General features: G+C 43.4%; 1 protein-coding gene across 2 annotated transcripts in view; it reads left to right on the forward strand.

The window, feature by feature from the left end:
- The window catches only part of LOC137437887 (mitogen-activated protein kinase 14), a 39,714-nt gene extending 27,982 nt beyond the window's left edge, over positions 1 to 11,732 (forward strand). For both annotated transcript variants that reach the window (XM_068132586.2, XM_068132587.2), the window contains exons 5-12: positions 2,607 to 2,636; positions 2,729 to 2,776; positions 2,995 to 3,109; positions 3,341 to 3,412; positions 7,100 to 7,179; positions 7,633 to 7,711; positions 9,893 to 10,066; positions 10,187 to 11,732. In XM_068132586.2, coding sequence (XP_067988687.1) covers positions 2,607 to 2,636; positions 2,729 to 2,776; positions 2,995 to 3,109; positions 3,341 to 3,412; positions 7,100 to 7,179; positions 7,633 to 7,711; positions 9,893 to 10,066; positions 10,187 to 10,254 — 666 coding nt within the window. In that variant the 3' untranslated portion in view covers positions 10,255 to 11,732. The remainder of the gene's footprint in view (positions 1 to 2,606; positions 2,637 to 2,728; positions 2,777 to 2,994; positions 3,110 to 3,340; positions 3,413 to 7,099; positions 7,180 to 7,632; positions 7,712 to 9,892; positions 10,067 to 10,186) is intronic.
- Positions 11,733 to 13,785: the final 2,053 nt, after the last annotated feature.

The raw sequence follows: 13,785 nt of genomic DNA on the forward strand, positions 1-13,785 counted from the left end.
AGTGCAAGAGTCTACCATTAGAAAGAGGCTGCACAAATTTGATCTACATGGGAGGTGTGCCAGGAGGAAACCTTTGCTGTCCAGAAAGAACATAAGGGCAAGACTAAAGTTTGCCAATGAACACCTCGGCAAAGACCAGCACTTCTGGAACAATGTGCTCTGGATAGATGAGTCAAATGTAGAGCTATTTGGCCACCGTACCAGAAGACATGTTTGGCGAAAACCAAAGACAGCATTTGACCACAAGAACCTGATACCAACTGTAAAGCATGGTGGTGGAAATATTATGGTTTGGGGCAGCTTTGCTGCATCAGGGCCTGGGCAGCTCACCATCATAGAATCCACTATGAATTCTTCATTGTACCAGAGGGTGCTTGAGGATAATGTGAGGCCATCTGTCGGAAAGTTGAAGCTCAACCGAAGGTGGACCTTGCAACATGACAATGACCCTAAACATACCAGTAAATCCACCAAGGAATGGCTGTAAAGAAAGAAATGGAGGGTTCTGGAATGGCCAAGTCAAAACCCGGATCTAAATCCCATCGAGATGTTGTGGGGGGATTTGAAACGAGCTGTGCATGCAAGAAACCCCTCAAACATCGCACAGCTGAAATAATTCTGCATGGAGGAATGGGCAAAAATTTCTCCCAGTCGATGTCAGAGACTGGTAGACAGTTATAAGAAACGCCTACTTGAGGTTGTTTCTGCCAAAGGGGGCAATACCACCAATTCGAGCCAAGGGTGTACTTACTTTTTCCACATGCGAAATTTGCATTTATGTTTATTTAAATTATACAATGGACAACAAAATGTAAATGTTTCATGATATTTGTTATATTATATCACCTTTATCTATCAATATTGTTGAAACTAGGGCATTGCCCGTACTATATCTATATCTAAAATTATATCCCCCCCCTCTATTTACATGAAATGGTTTGGTCCAAAGCGAACGGCTTGCGAGTACGGTGACAATCCCCCCCTCTATTTACATGCAATGGTTTGGTCCAAAGCGAACGGCTTCCGGAGTTTGGTAAAGAAATCGCCATCGCGTGCACAAACGCGCAGGAAAGCGAATGAATCGCAAATTCGGTTTTATTAGTTTTAAAACATCGTTTAACGCCAACATAGTTTGCAAACGTGAAATAAATGAATACGCTCTCAAATGTGCCATCCGAGGCAGAGTGTGTCCTCCACGTTCGGCACACGCGATCGTTCGCTGCTCTCTGATTGGTTGAATCGTTTTTTGGACATAGCTCGGTAAGTAATTGTCCGATTAATATGAAACCTTGAAAAGGCACATCCTCGGGTCCCCAGCAATATACCTGGCAAGTTAAAAGTATATCGGACCCGTGGTTGTCGAGAAACAGCGGTCACAGACAAACGTACAGACGTACAAACGTACAGACGTACAGAGATTACTGGAATTATAGATAGATGAAGATCAAATAGCTGTATGTTGAAATATACACAAAGAATTAAGTTAAGCACCCCCCCCGTTTTTTTACAACCTCGCACATTACAAGTTTGTTGTCGTCAAAACAGTGTAATATACCCATGATATTGCTATATTTTCTGGAGAAGTGATATTATGGTCACATAAAAACATAACAATCATGCCGTTTTCAATATTTTATTCTGAATAATTTAAGGTGAAATTTTTTGGGAATTTTAGGCATATTTTCACCTCAATTTAAGTATGGAGCTATACGTCCATCACGGACAGTGTGGATGACGTTTATGTTTTCTAACGTACAGTCATTGTTCTGAGAAGACCTCTAGCGATCTTTGCGTCAATAACGTGTGTAGGACCCACGTGATCGGATCACTGACTCAACCCTACGTCTCATAGACCCTGTAAGCCGTCGTATGCGTTGCTGTGGCAGGTTGTTCCATTCCCGATGTAATGCACGTTCCAATTCATCCAGATTGGCTATTGGAGGGACCATCTTCGCAATTTGTCGTCCCAACATGTCCCAAACGTGCTCGAGGGGGTTCAACCTGCCACAGCAACGCATACGACGGCTTACAGGGTCTATGAGACGTAGGGTTGAGTCAGTGATCCGATCACGTGGGTCCTACACACGTTATTGACGCAAAGATCGCTAGAGGTCTTCTCAGAACAATGACTGTACGTTAGAAAACATAAACGTCATCCACACTGTCCGTGATGGACCTATAGCTCCATACTTAAATTGAGGTGAAAATATGCCTAAAATTCCCAAAAAATTTCACCTTAAATTATTCAGAATAAAATATTGAAAACGGCATGATTGTTATGTTTTTATGTGACCATAATATCACTTCTCCAGAAAATATAGCAATATCATGGGTATATTACACTGTTTTGACGACAACAAACTTGTAATGTGCGAGGTTGTAAAAAAACGGGGGGGGTGCTTAACTTAATTCTTTGTGTATATGTTGAAAAAGTCAAAACTTTACATGGGGTGTACTTACTTTTTCACGTGACTGTATATTGGTAGCACAGTCTATATATATATATACTTGGGCAAAGCTAAGCATGAAACTACTGCCTATTTGAAATAATAAAGTCAAGTTTGGAAGTTTTGGTGCCAACTTTGCTTGTCTGTTTGTCTTTGCAGTACATCCACTCAGCAGGGATCATCCACAGGGTAAAGTATAATATACCTCCGACACATGCACCCTGGGATAGATGTAGAAGTGAGGCTTTGCTAAGCTGGCCCTGTACTGCTGTTCTCCATAGGACTTGAAACCCAGCAACCTGGCAGTGAACGAAGACTGTGAACTCAAGGTCATATTTATGATCTCTTTGCATTTTATTTGCACAATGTTGGTTTCGATTTTCTTTTTTGAATCACAGGTAATTAGTCACAACGTACTTTTTTTTTTTAAAGGAAGTGGCTAGGTGTGTAGATGTTTATGCAACTCATACCGTCTGTTGCTTTTCAGGTAGGTATCTCAGCAGGTAAGGCTAGCTTAAATGCACTTACGGTGTTCATATGATGACAGATCCTGGATTTTGGCCTTGCACGGCTCACAGATGAAGAGATGACTGGTTACGTGGCCACACGGTGGTACCGAGCTCCTGAAATCATGCTCAACTGGATGCACTATAACCAAACGGGTTAGGCTGCCTCTGTCTTGTTGCAGCGCATGAATTTCGTATATTAAAACATGTAATAATGGCACCAATTGAGGATGGAATAGAGTCCATTCAGCTGTTTCATATACTGTGTATTTTCTGCTGTAAGATTGATGGAACAGTTTGATGAAAAAAAGTTATTTTTAATTCCGAGCTGGTTGCTGGAATATAAAACTAATTTTGTACTTTCATACATTTCCCCTGATCCTCTAGTGGACATCTGGTCTGTTGGCTGCATCATGGCGGAACTACTTACTGGCCGCACTTTGTTCCCTGGCAACGACTGTATCCTTCACCTCAATCAATGTCCCTTCTATTCCCCATTTTGCACTATAATCCTATGGGCACATCCTGTACAGGGTGTTTGTGCTGACTTCAAAAAGGGGAGTAGTCCAGCTGTTCAGCCCCTTATGGGGGGAAAGTTGTGCATGGGGAGATCTGTTCTCTTCTTGGTGGATCTGATCATTTCAACTTTGTGTGCTTTTTGTATAAGGAATGGAGGTCGGTGGTACAGTTTCAGATTTTGTAGCGTAGGCCTATCTTGTGGCTTTCCCATTTTAGGGGTTGGTCTGCGCATTGAAAAAGGGCGGCAAGACATGGAAAAAATAGCAAACCGACTCAGTTTCTCCAAAGTTTGTCTGCAGCTCCGCCACCATTTTTATGCCACATTAATACGTACTTGGAACTGTACCATCTCTGCTCCTGGAAGTCATATCAGCACTATTGTTATTCCTGATGGTCCCCCGATCAAGTGCACAGCACAGTACACTTTAAGACAGCTTTCCAACACTTGCATTGCCCACTTCATGACTTCTTACAGTTGCAGTGCAACAGTTCATAGCAGGTCTTCAATGTTTCTGGTGGAGTGGTTCAGAATGGTTGCCGCAATCCAGAGACTTTTTTGTCCATGCACAATCTAAAGGACTTGGCAGCTGTGGATTCGGTTACAGGCAGAGATTCCAACAGTTCCTGTGATGGCAGGCATGCTTGATGTATGTGTTGATGGGATGGTCTCCAGTGAACGAGACTTCTGCACAAACAGTTTTGTGGCATCGTTCACGCCAACAAGGTCACTTGTTCTATAATACAGAAGCACAACAAAGCGCTGTAGCAATGACACTGACCTGTCGCTAATGACATTAGGCATACTGGCTAGCTCTTCAAACGCTTCAGTCACCTCAGGGTACACATTCCAGATGTCCCATGGTGTCTTCTTCCCTATTCCGGTGAAAGAGCACACGTTATCACAACCCGTCTAAGCATGTAACAGTGGAGTGGGTTGGGGGTATCATGCGTGACGAACAGGTACATGAGTAGATAATGGACAAATAAACAGAATGGTATATGAGATTTGAACCTGGGATCCCTGCATTGGGGCCATGCGTCAATACGTTTTTCCCGTTTGCTCCGACGGAGGGTAAGGCCCGAAACGTCAGCCCCTCTTTCTCTCATGGCAGATCAATTACCATTTATGATATTTCATTCCCTATTCCTTTTGACTTCTCTTTTTTTTTTTCTTTTTTTTTTTTTTTTGTATACTGAATCGAGGCTCGTGAAAGAGCTAACATTTACTTCACAAACAAATCAACCAGACAAACAAAACACACAAAAAGAGGGAGCGGAAAACAAGATGGGGAGAGAAGGGGAAGCACACAAACACAACATTTGAGAGCAGGGAGATGTGTGGAAGGGAGAGGGCTTGGGGGGAGGAGGTGTGGGAAGGGGGGGGGGGGTGGAGGGAGAAGTATAAAACACAAGGACACCAAGGACTTCCAGGACAGAAGTTGGTATTTCAAAAAAGTGGAATTGGGGTGAAATTAGCGGGGGTAGAAAAGATCAAGGTTTTGGATGGGGGAAGATAAGAGATGGTGGTGAACAGCAGTTTTAAAGACCTGGAGGGTGAAGTGGGATTGAAGAGAGTGAGCGAGTTTGTTCCAGAGGCGGGAGAAAAGAGGAATGAAGGAGTGAAGGTGAGCAGAGAGTCTTGATTTTGGCAGTTTGACCATAAGAGGGTTGCAGGCAGATCTTGTGCGACCTGTAGGAATATTTGCGGGACAGAGCCCAGAGAGAGCTGGGGGGGCAAGGCCAGAGAGGAGTCGGTAGAAGATGGAAAGACCACCAACCTGCCTGCGGTGAGTGAGTGAGAGGCCCTTGGAGTTAGCTTCATCGCGGGAGATTCCAATGATTCTGAATGCTTTGGTTTCAACAGCGTGAAGACGAGCTAGGTGTGAGGCAGGAGCACCAGCCCAGAGGGGAGAGCAGTATTCCATTGAGCTGCGGATGAAAGCCTTGTATGTGGTGAGGAGCTCAGGTGTGCCAAGGAAGGACTTTGCACGACGGAGGATGCCCAGTCGGCGACTGGCTTTGGAGGCCAGATTTGAAATGTGGTTTTCCCAGGAAAGATCATGGCAGATAGTGAGACCCAAAAGCTTGAGTGACAGAACTTCTTGGAGAGGATTATTCAGAAAGTGGATGGGAGGGTTGTCCAGTCGGTCTTTTCGGAGAGACATCGTAAGAGTGTGAGATTTGTCAGGATTGAAAGACATGTTCCACTTGTTTGCCCAGTCTGTGATTTTGTCCAGGTCTGCAGAGAGTGAGGAGGCAGCAGACTGCCGATCTGAGGGATGAAGAATGGAGCGACAGAGAGTAGAGTCATCAGCAAAGAGATACAGAGGATTTTCAAGAGAGTCAGAGAGATCATTGATGAAGACCAGAAAAAGCACAGGGCCCAGAACACTGCCTTGTGGAACTCCAGCCTGAACAGGAAGAGGAGATGAGAGAAACCCATTCAGGGCCACACGTTGACTACGACTAGAGAGGAAGTCCGCCAGCCATGTGTGGAGATTTCCATTGATACCAAAAGAGGAGAGTTTGGTGAGCAGAGTGGGGTGCCAGACCGTATCGAAGGCACGTGATATGTCAAGGGAGACTGCTCTAATTTCCTGTTTGGCATTGAGGACCTCCATCCATTGTCCATTGTTGTTGACCATCCATTGTTGACCTCTTGCCACCTTCTCTCTCTTGCCCCCCCCCCCCCCCCAGCTCTCTCTGGGCTCTGTCCCCCAAATATTCCTACAGGTCGCACAAGATCTGCCAGCAACCCTCTTATGGTTAAACTGCCAAAATGAAGACTCTGCTCACCTTCACTCCTTCATTCCTCTTTTCTCCCGCCTCTGGAACAAACTCCCTCACTCTCTTCAATCCCACTCCTCTCTCCAGGTCTTTTAAACAGCTGTTCACCACCATCTCTTATCTTCCCCCATCCAAAACCTTGATCTTTTCTACCCCTGCTAATTTCACCCCAGATCCACTTTGTTTGAAATACCAACTTCTTTCCTGGAAGTTCTTGCAGTGTCCTTGTGTTTTATACTTCTCCCACCCCTCCCCCCTTCCCACGCCTCCTCCCCCCCAAGCCCTCTCCCTCCCACAGATCTCCCGATGTCCCTGCTCTCAAATGTTGTGTTTGTACTTCCCCTTCTCTCCCCATCTTGTCTACCGCTACCCTTATTATATGTTTTGTGTGTCTGTTTGATTTTTTGTGTGATAAATGTTAGCTCCTTCACGAGCCTCAATCCTGTATACAAAAAAAAACAACCCACACAGCTCACTAACTTTGTGCTGAAGTTGGCGATTACATTCTTGAAGATGCAAGACAGGTAATTCCCAAGGTCACCTCAAAAACCTACCAGGATTAAAGGAATAATTATAGAGAACATTATATATATATATATATATATATATATATATATATATATATATATATATATATATACATATATATATATATATATATATATATGCCCAATTTGTGGATAATTTAGCTTTCCAATGTATGGAGATCTAACTCCAATGACAGAATAATTTCTCTTCGTAATTGACTGAGCTGTGAGTACTCGAGCGACTATCAATATGGTTTGTCATAATGTTTTTATTTTTCTTAGATCAACGATGTAACCCTTGATGTAGTTACAGACATAGACCAACTGAAGTTGATAATGCAGCTCGTGGGAACACCGACAAAGGAACTCATGGGGAAGATCTCCTCGGAATCGGTATTCATATCGTTGTAACTGATGTTGTAATGATTGTGTTAAACACCACAAACTGAGCACTGTAGTTGAGTTGGTGTCATATAATCATCCCGATGATCATTATAGTTGGAAATGATGAGAAATGTTCTGCTCTGTTATAATCCTGTGTCCCGTAACCTGGGCGTGATGCAAGATTTAAATCCTGGGGTAACCTTTGGCCTCGCTTCACAAACGTGCAGCAGATATCTCCGGTATGTGGGGTTTTAGCCAAGAAAGGCTCACAATCTCTGGCCATACCATGGTATTTTGTTTTTATTACTGGCTACAAGCCAAACCAAAGCTCTGGAGTAGTACACAGGAGAAAAAGAATACCTCGATAGTTAGTTTAAATATTTATTTATTTATTATTTTATTATTATTCTCTCTCTCTCTCTGTCTCTGTCTCTGTCTCTCTCTCTCTCTCTCTCTCCGCAGGCCCGTAACTACATCCAGTCTCTGACCGTGATGCAGAAAATCGATTTCCGGGATGTCTTTCTGGGTGCCAATCCCGATGGTAACGTCACACTCAACGTGATACATTTTGTGGACACGTTCGGTCTCGAGCAGCACACGACAACATTTATAACGTGCAATGACTCACCACCAAACATCGAGACTTGAAATTAGAGACCATGAATGTAGTGTTCCTTCCTTTTATGTCATTGGAATTTAAAACCACCAAGTTGTACTTTCTGATTCATTATGATCAACTGTGATAAACAAAAAAAAAGACACAGAATAACATGTCTTGTGAAAACTCAGATTTGATACTGTTTGATTTATTCACCAGTATAAAGCCCATCAAAAATGACGGGTTTGAAAAGTTTATTCGAGGGTACTGAATTCCAAAGTCTGAAGCATCGGCCTAGCGTCAGGTGTGCTCTTTTTTATTTTATTTATTAGACGTTCTACGGATGTAAATGAACACTAGTTTTACTCTGCGCGGGTGATCCATCACGTACAGCGAATTTCACCTCCCTGTATTTTTTTCACCTCCTCCCTTTGGCACTCCACGCACTCCGACGATATTTCTTATCGCCCGAATTTCCCTTCAAGGACGCAAAGTTCCCTCGCATTGTACGTCGCACGCTCGGGCCGGAGCTTCAACAACCACGTCTGTTTCACGATCTCCTCGCCTCTCTCTCCTCCTTTGCTCCACCTCTTCCGGTCACGATCCGGATTTCCGGCCACATTTTACCAGGAGCGCTTTTAAATCTTTTACCTATAATAACCCTTTCCCTTCAACCACAATCACAAGAATACTTAGAATCAACAACAATAATCATAACAACAAACCTTCGGGCCGAATCCGTAACACTTCACCCCCTCAAGAAAGAAAGTGAACACAGTCTTGCTAAAAGATTAGCTAATAAACCCCTACTCAAATCGTACTTTTCAAGGGGGATAGACAAATGTGCTTATATCTTCTTCGTACATCAGACATCCTACTGACATAGATGAACACTTGTTTTACTCTGCGCATGCTGCACATCATGTGCAGTGAATTTCACCTCCCTGTGTCTTGTATTTATTGTTATTTAAAACAAAAACGCTTCTGTACATCATCCTTGAGGCTCAGCTTGCAAGTCACCGTCTACATTTCCAATAGAAGAGATATAATTACTCTTCTTTTGGGTCTTTGGGATATTTTGGGTCCTCTGGGTCATTTGGGTCCTCAGGGCCTTTCGTGTCCTCAAGGTCTTTAGTGTCTTTTGGGTCTTCAGTTTCCTTGGGGACTTTTAGGTCATTTGAGTTTTTGGGTCCTCTGGGTGTTCGGGGTATTCAAGGGTCTTTCGGGTGTTTTGGGTAATTTGTGTCTTTGGTGTCCATTGGTTCCTCGGGGTCTTTTGGTTCCTCTGGGTCTTTTTGGTTTTCAAGGTATTTTCAGTCGTTTGGGTCTTTAATGGTCTTCGGGATCTTTTCTATATTTTCAGTCTTCGGGGTCATTGAGGGTCTTTTGGATATTTCAGGTCTTTGGGGTCTTTAAGGGTATTCTGGTTCATTTTGGTATTTTGGGTCTTTCAGTCTTTTGGTTCTTCTGGGTCTTTAGAGTCTTTTGGGTCTTCATGGTCTTTTAGGCCTTTAAAAGTCTGGGGGCCTTTTCGGTCTTCGAGGTATTTTCGGTCTTTAAGGGTCTTTGGGTTATTTTGGGTCTTTTGGATTTTTAGGGTCCATTGTGTCTTCGGGGTCTTTTTGGTCTTCGCGATCTTTTGGGTCCTCCTTCTTGGGTCATTGGGGTCTTTTGGTTCCATTGGATCCTCAGGGTCTTTTGGCCTTCTGGGTCCTTTGGGTATTTTGCGTCCTCGGAGTCTTTTCGGTCTTTTAACCAGTGGACACATAGTCATGTTCAAATATTGCTCATTAAACCCGCCACTCAAATCCCTCCTAAAGCGCTACTCAAAGCCTTTAAAACCTACCCTTACGAAGGGGAACACACATCATACAAACAAATACACAAACACACATTGTGATTTATATGGTAGATTAAGCAATGGTTTTAACCCAATTTGAATGAGTTTGTTTTGGAGACGATATTGGCAAAGCTCAAGGTATTTGTATTTGTTAAAGCCATTCCTCTCGTCACACGGAACGATGGTGAAGTCATTTTTGGAGCTCTTGTGCAAGTGCATAATGTGGGCACAAGTCTGTACTGAACCACCAACCTCGTGGATGCTCCTTCGCCAATCTTCTCTAGCTGTGGATCTTCTCGAGAAGATGCTCGTGCTGGACACAGAGCAGAGGGTGACTGCGGACGAGGCGCTTGCTCACCCGTACTTCGCACAATACCACGACCCCGACGACGAGCCGGTGGCACCGCCTTTTGATGAAACGTTGGAGGGGAGGGAGATCTCTGTGGAAGAACTCAAAAGTGAGATGGGGATTGATTGGAGGCGGGTGAATGAGTATTGGGATTGCTAGTTGTGGGAAGAGTTCATAATAGGATAGTTTTCTCACGGATAAATCTTTGTCTCCCATGATCCACCCTCAGGACTGACGTACGACGAAGTCGTACACTTTGTACCACCAGAAGCTGAGAAAATGGACATGGACATCTGAATATACTCCATGCAGCAATTATCTTTCAGCTGATGGAGGAGAATGTAGAGGAGATGAGGGGGGGGGGGCGTGAGGGTGGAGAGGAGGGGTGGGAGGGGAGTGGAAGACTGATGAGAAGGGGGGACGGGGGGATGGGGGGGGGGGAATGTGAATAGGTCAGTGAGGGGAGAATGAATGCATTGAGGAAGTGAATGGAGTGATGCGATTGGCCAAATAGATTCGAGAGATGAATGCATGTAATGAAACAGATGTATTATAATTATATTTTTGCGAGTTTTTTTGTTCCGCTTTTCTGGGCATCATTCTCCCATTAATCAGTCAACGCGGTGTCCACGATGCGTGGCTGACTCGGCTTCGTGTGTAAACATAACTAATAACTTTTTTAATGAAAATAATCGAGCCTCGGAGTGCCTTGCCATGCTTTACTAACAAATAGCCCGCTCTTCTTCCTCAATGCTCTGCAAAATTGACTTCTGCCAAATGTTGTTTTCACCTCCACGCATCTCTTCCGTCGCTCACAATCTCCACGCTCACCACTGCCGGGTGTCTCGTCGTCCTCACATCAACATAAACGTACCATACTCTCGACAGAGTGTCGGTTTTGCCAAAGCAGTCTCTTGGTCCAGGTTATGCTGGGGGGTTTGCCGTTGCTTTCCCAACAGTCAGTCAGGACAGGAGTTCGTAATCTGTTGAGGGTGCCGGCGATAACTCGTTATCCTGCCAGTTCCATCTCCTCATCACACACCGACTCACTCAAACAATCCAGGGTAACTTGACACAAAGTGGCCATGTTGGTTTATAAGATATCACAATCGGTCATCGATAGCAGCAACAGTTAAAACATTTCAGGTTGAAGCTTTCCTGAGAAATGCAAATCAGCTGCCGTGACAAACACTCAGCCTCACCAGGCAAAGAAGCAAAACGATTCATTTTTTTTTTTATGTGCAAGCGTCATACACTGCTTAAGATAATTAAAGTGCTGCTCTTAATCACAAGCAATATCATCCGTCGAGTGACATTTCGTACAAAATCTGAATAGAGCATCGTTAACGATGGTCATCCGATGGAGATTTCAAATCTTTATCGTTTTGAATACCACTGGGGTGTCCACACAAAGTATCGGCTCAAAGGTTAATCATACGAGCAACCCAACGAAGATGCGAAGACATTTCCATGATGTGGAGAGAAATGTCAAGCCAGTCATAGGCAGAATGTTGACCGATTATCCCTTAATTGGTTTGAGCAGTACACACGGCCTTTTGCAGAGCGAGCGATGAGAATTTTGCCTTTTACTCTGTTGCCTAACTCAGACAATTGTTCTTGCTTGTCTACTTTGTATATATACACTTATACAGCCTGGCATAGTGCTTAAAATGTTAGGCCTTTCCTACGAGGCCTCTCTCTGGGAGAATGGACTGTGGGTAATGGTCTGTTAACTACTGTCTGAACTCTGATTAAACACTTTGTGGATATTCTTATTGATCGATTTTGTCACGCTTATGACAGGTGCCTCCATCACGGCAGAAATTTGTTATGAAAAGAATCATCTTATGCATCACAAAAACAACCAGAAAGAGCAATCAGATTGCAGACCCTCGCCAGGACGTGTTTTCAGTCGTTTTTAAGGCTTTTGTGTTAAAACAAATATGGCGACCGAACCACGTGACCGATGGTCATCATTTTTTTTCTCCCCCAATTTATCCCCAGATGATGCTTAAAAAATTATCTTGATCAGATGAAGTTTTGTACTTGTCGAATTATGACGTCATAACGGAGGCACCGATGACATCATCATTAACATATTTTATTCCCCATGGAGAGTTCTTTACAATGAGCCATGTCTCAATTTTTTCTATGCAGCACTTTCGGAGATATAGGGGTGCAAAGTTTTTTGGTTTTTCCAAGATGGTGCCCACACCACGTGACCTATGACGTCACAATTCGGTCACGAGTTCAGGTCAATCGAGTGAATATTGGCAATTTTATGCAACCTTGACCTCTGACCTTTTGATTAAAAAAAAAACAATTGACAGCTTTTAGTGAACCAGTTCAGTGACCCAATATGAAAATTCTTTAAATTTCAGGTATAACCACCTTTAGAGGCCATTTTTCCCCGCAAGCAGGGGTTGGCCTTTTTCGGGAACCGTGGTTGTTGTTGTTTTTTGGTCCCCTTTTTGAAGCAATGTTTTACGGCCGGATGCCCTTCCTGACGCCAACCCTTTTTGCCGCTTTTAACGACAAACAGGGAATTACCAGTGAACTGGTACTCAAATTTCAGGTATATCAGATGAAAATTGGTGATTTTATGCAACCTTGACCTCTGACCTCTTGATCTAAAAAAAACAAAACAATTGGCTCCCAGCTTTTAATTAGTGAACCAACTCAGTGACCCAATATATAAATTCTTTAAATTTCAGGTAAATCAGATGAAAATTTGTGATTTTATGCAAACTTGACCTTTAACCTTTTGATCTATTTTAAAAAACAACAATCGGCTTCTAGCTTTTGATTGGTGAAACAATTCTGTGACCCAATATGCAAATTCTTTCAATTTCAGGTCATTCGATGTAAATTGACGATTTTAGGTGATTTTGACCTTTTGACAAAGGTATTAATGTCTTCTCCATACTATCATAATAAAGGATGGACATGGACGGACACACACAAAAGTTAATGTCAAACCCTGTCTCGTGCGAGCCAATTAATTGTGGTTTTTCATTCCCAAATTGAGGATGTTTGGGAGTCACGGCCACATAAAAACAGACGGTCTTTCACATTACTATTACTGGTGGGAGCCCCTTCTCTTGATAGATCATTGGGATATTCAGCAATTGTGAACGATGCTGTGGCTAAGAACCAATCAGGACGGGTCCCCAGTGCATCAAAGGGTGAGTACATTTCCACTGAATTTGCTCACCTCCACTCATTCGTTCCTCTTTTTCCCCCCACACGTGGAACCAACTTTCACATCCTCTTGAAACTCATTTTTCCCTCCAGATCTTGAAGACAGCTGTTCACCACCATCTCAGATCGTCCCCCATCCAAAAAATCCATGATCCTTTCCACTCGTTAACGACCCATCCCAATCCCACTCCCTCCTCCTTCCAAATTTACAGTTTTTCCTGAGATTTCTTCTGTTATCATCTTGTCCACCACATGCATCCACTCCTGCCCTCCACCATTCCTCCTCTCTCTGCTGTCCCTTTTGTGTCCTGATCTGTTCAGTGTACTAACTCTTCCACGAGCTTCGACAATGTACAGTATGCAAAACAAGACCAAAAGTCTAACAGCGACGTAGCCGGACATGTAATATATTATAAACCACAACACACACATGATTAGCTTTTTAAACAGCTGCTAATGCTGTTTATAACATTAAACAAAGAAATTTGGAGGAATCCAGACATCCATGAGGTAAGTTTTACTTACAGAACTGAGCGAAGATCTACTATAATCTAGATTATACTCCACAGGGTTGAGTACGTACCGTTTTCTTGGAAGAGCCGTAACACGATGCTTTTGATATTTGAT

The sequence above is a fragment of the Myxine glutinosa genome, chromosome 12 (genome assembly GCF_964187855.1).
Source record: "Myxine glutinosa chromosome 12, kmMyxGlut1.1, whole genome shotgun sequence".
NCBI lineage: Eukaryota > Metazoa > Chordata > Myxini > Myxiniformes > Myxinidae > Myxine > Myxine glutinosa.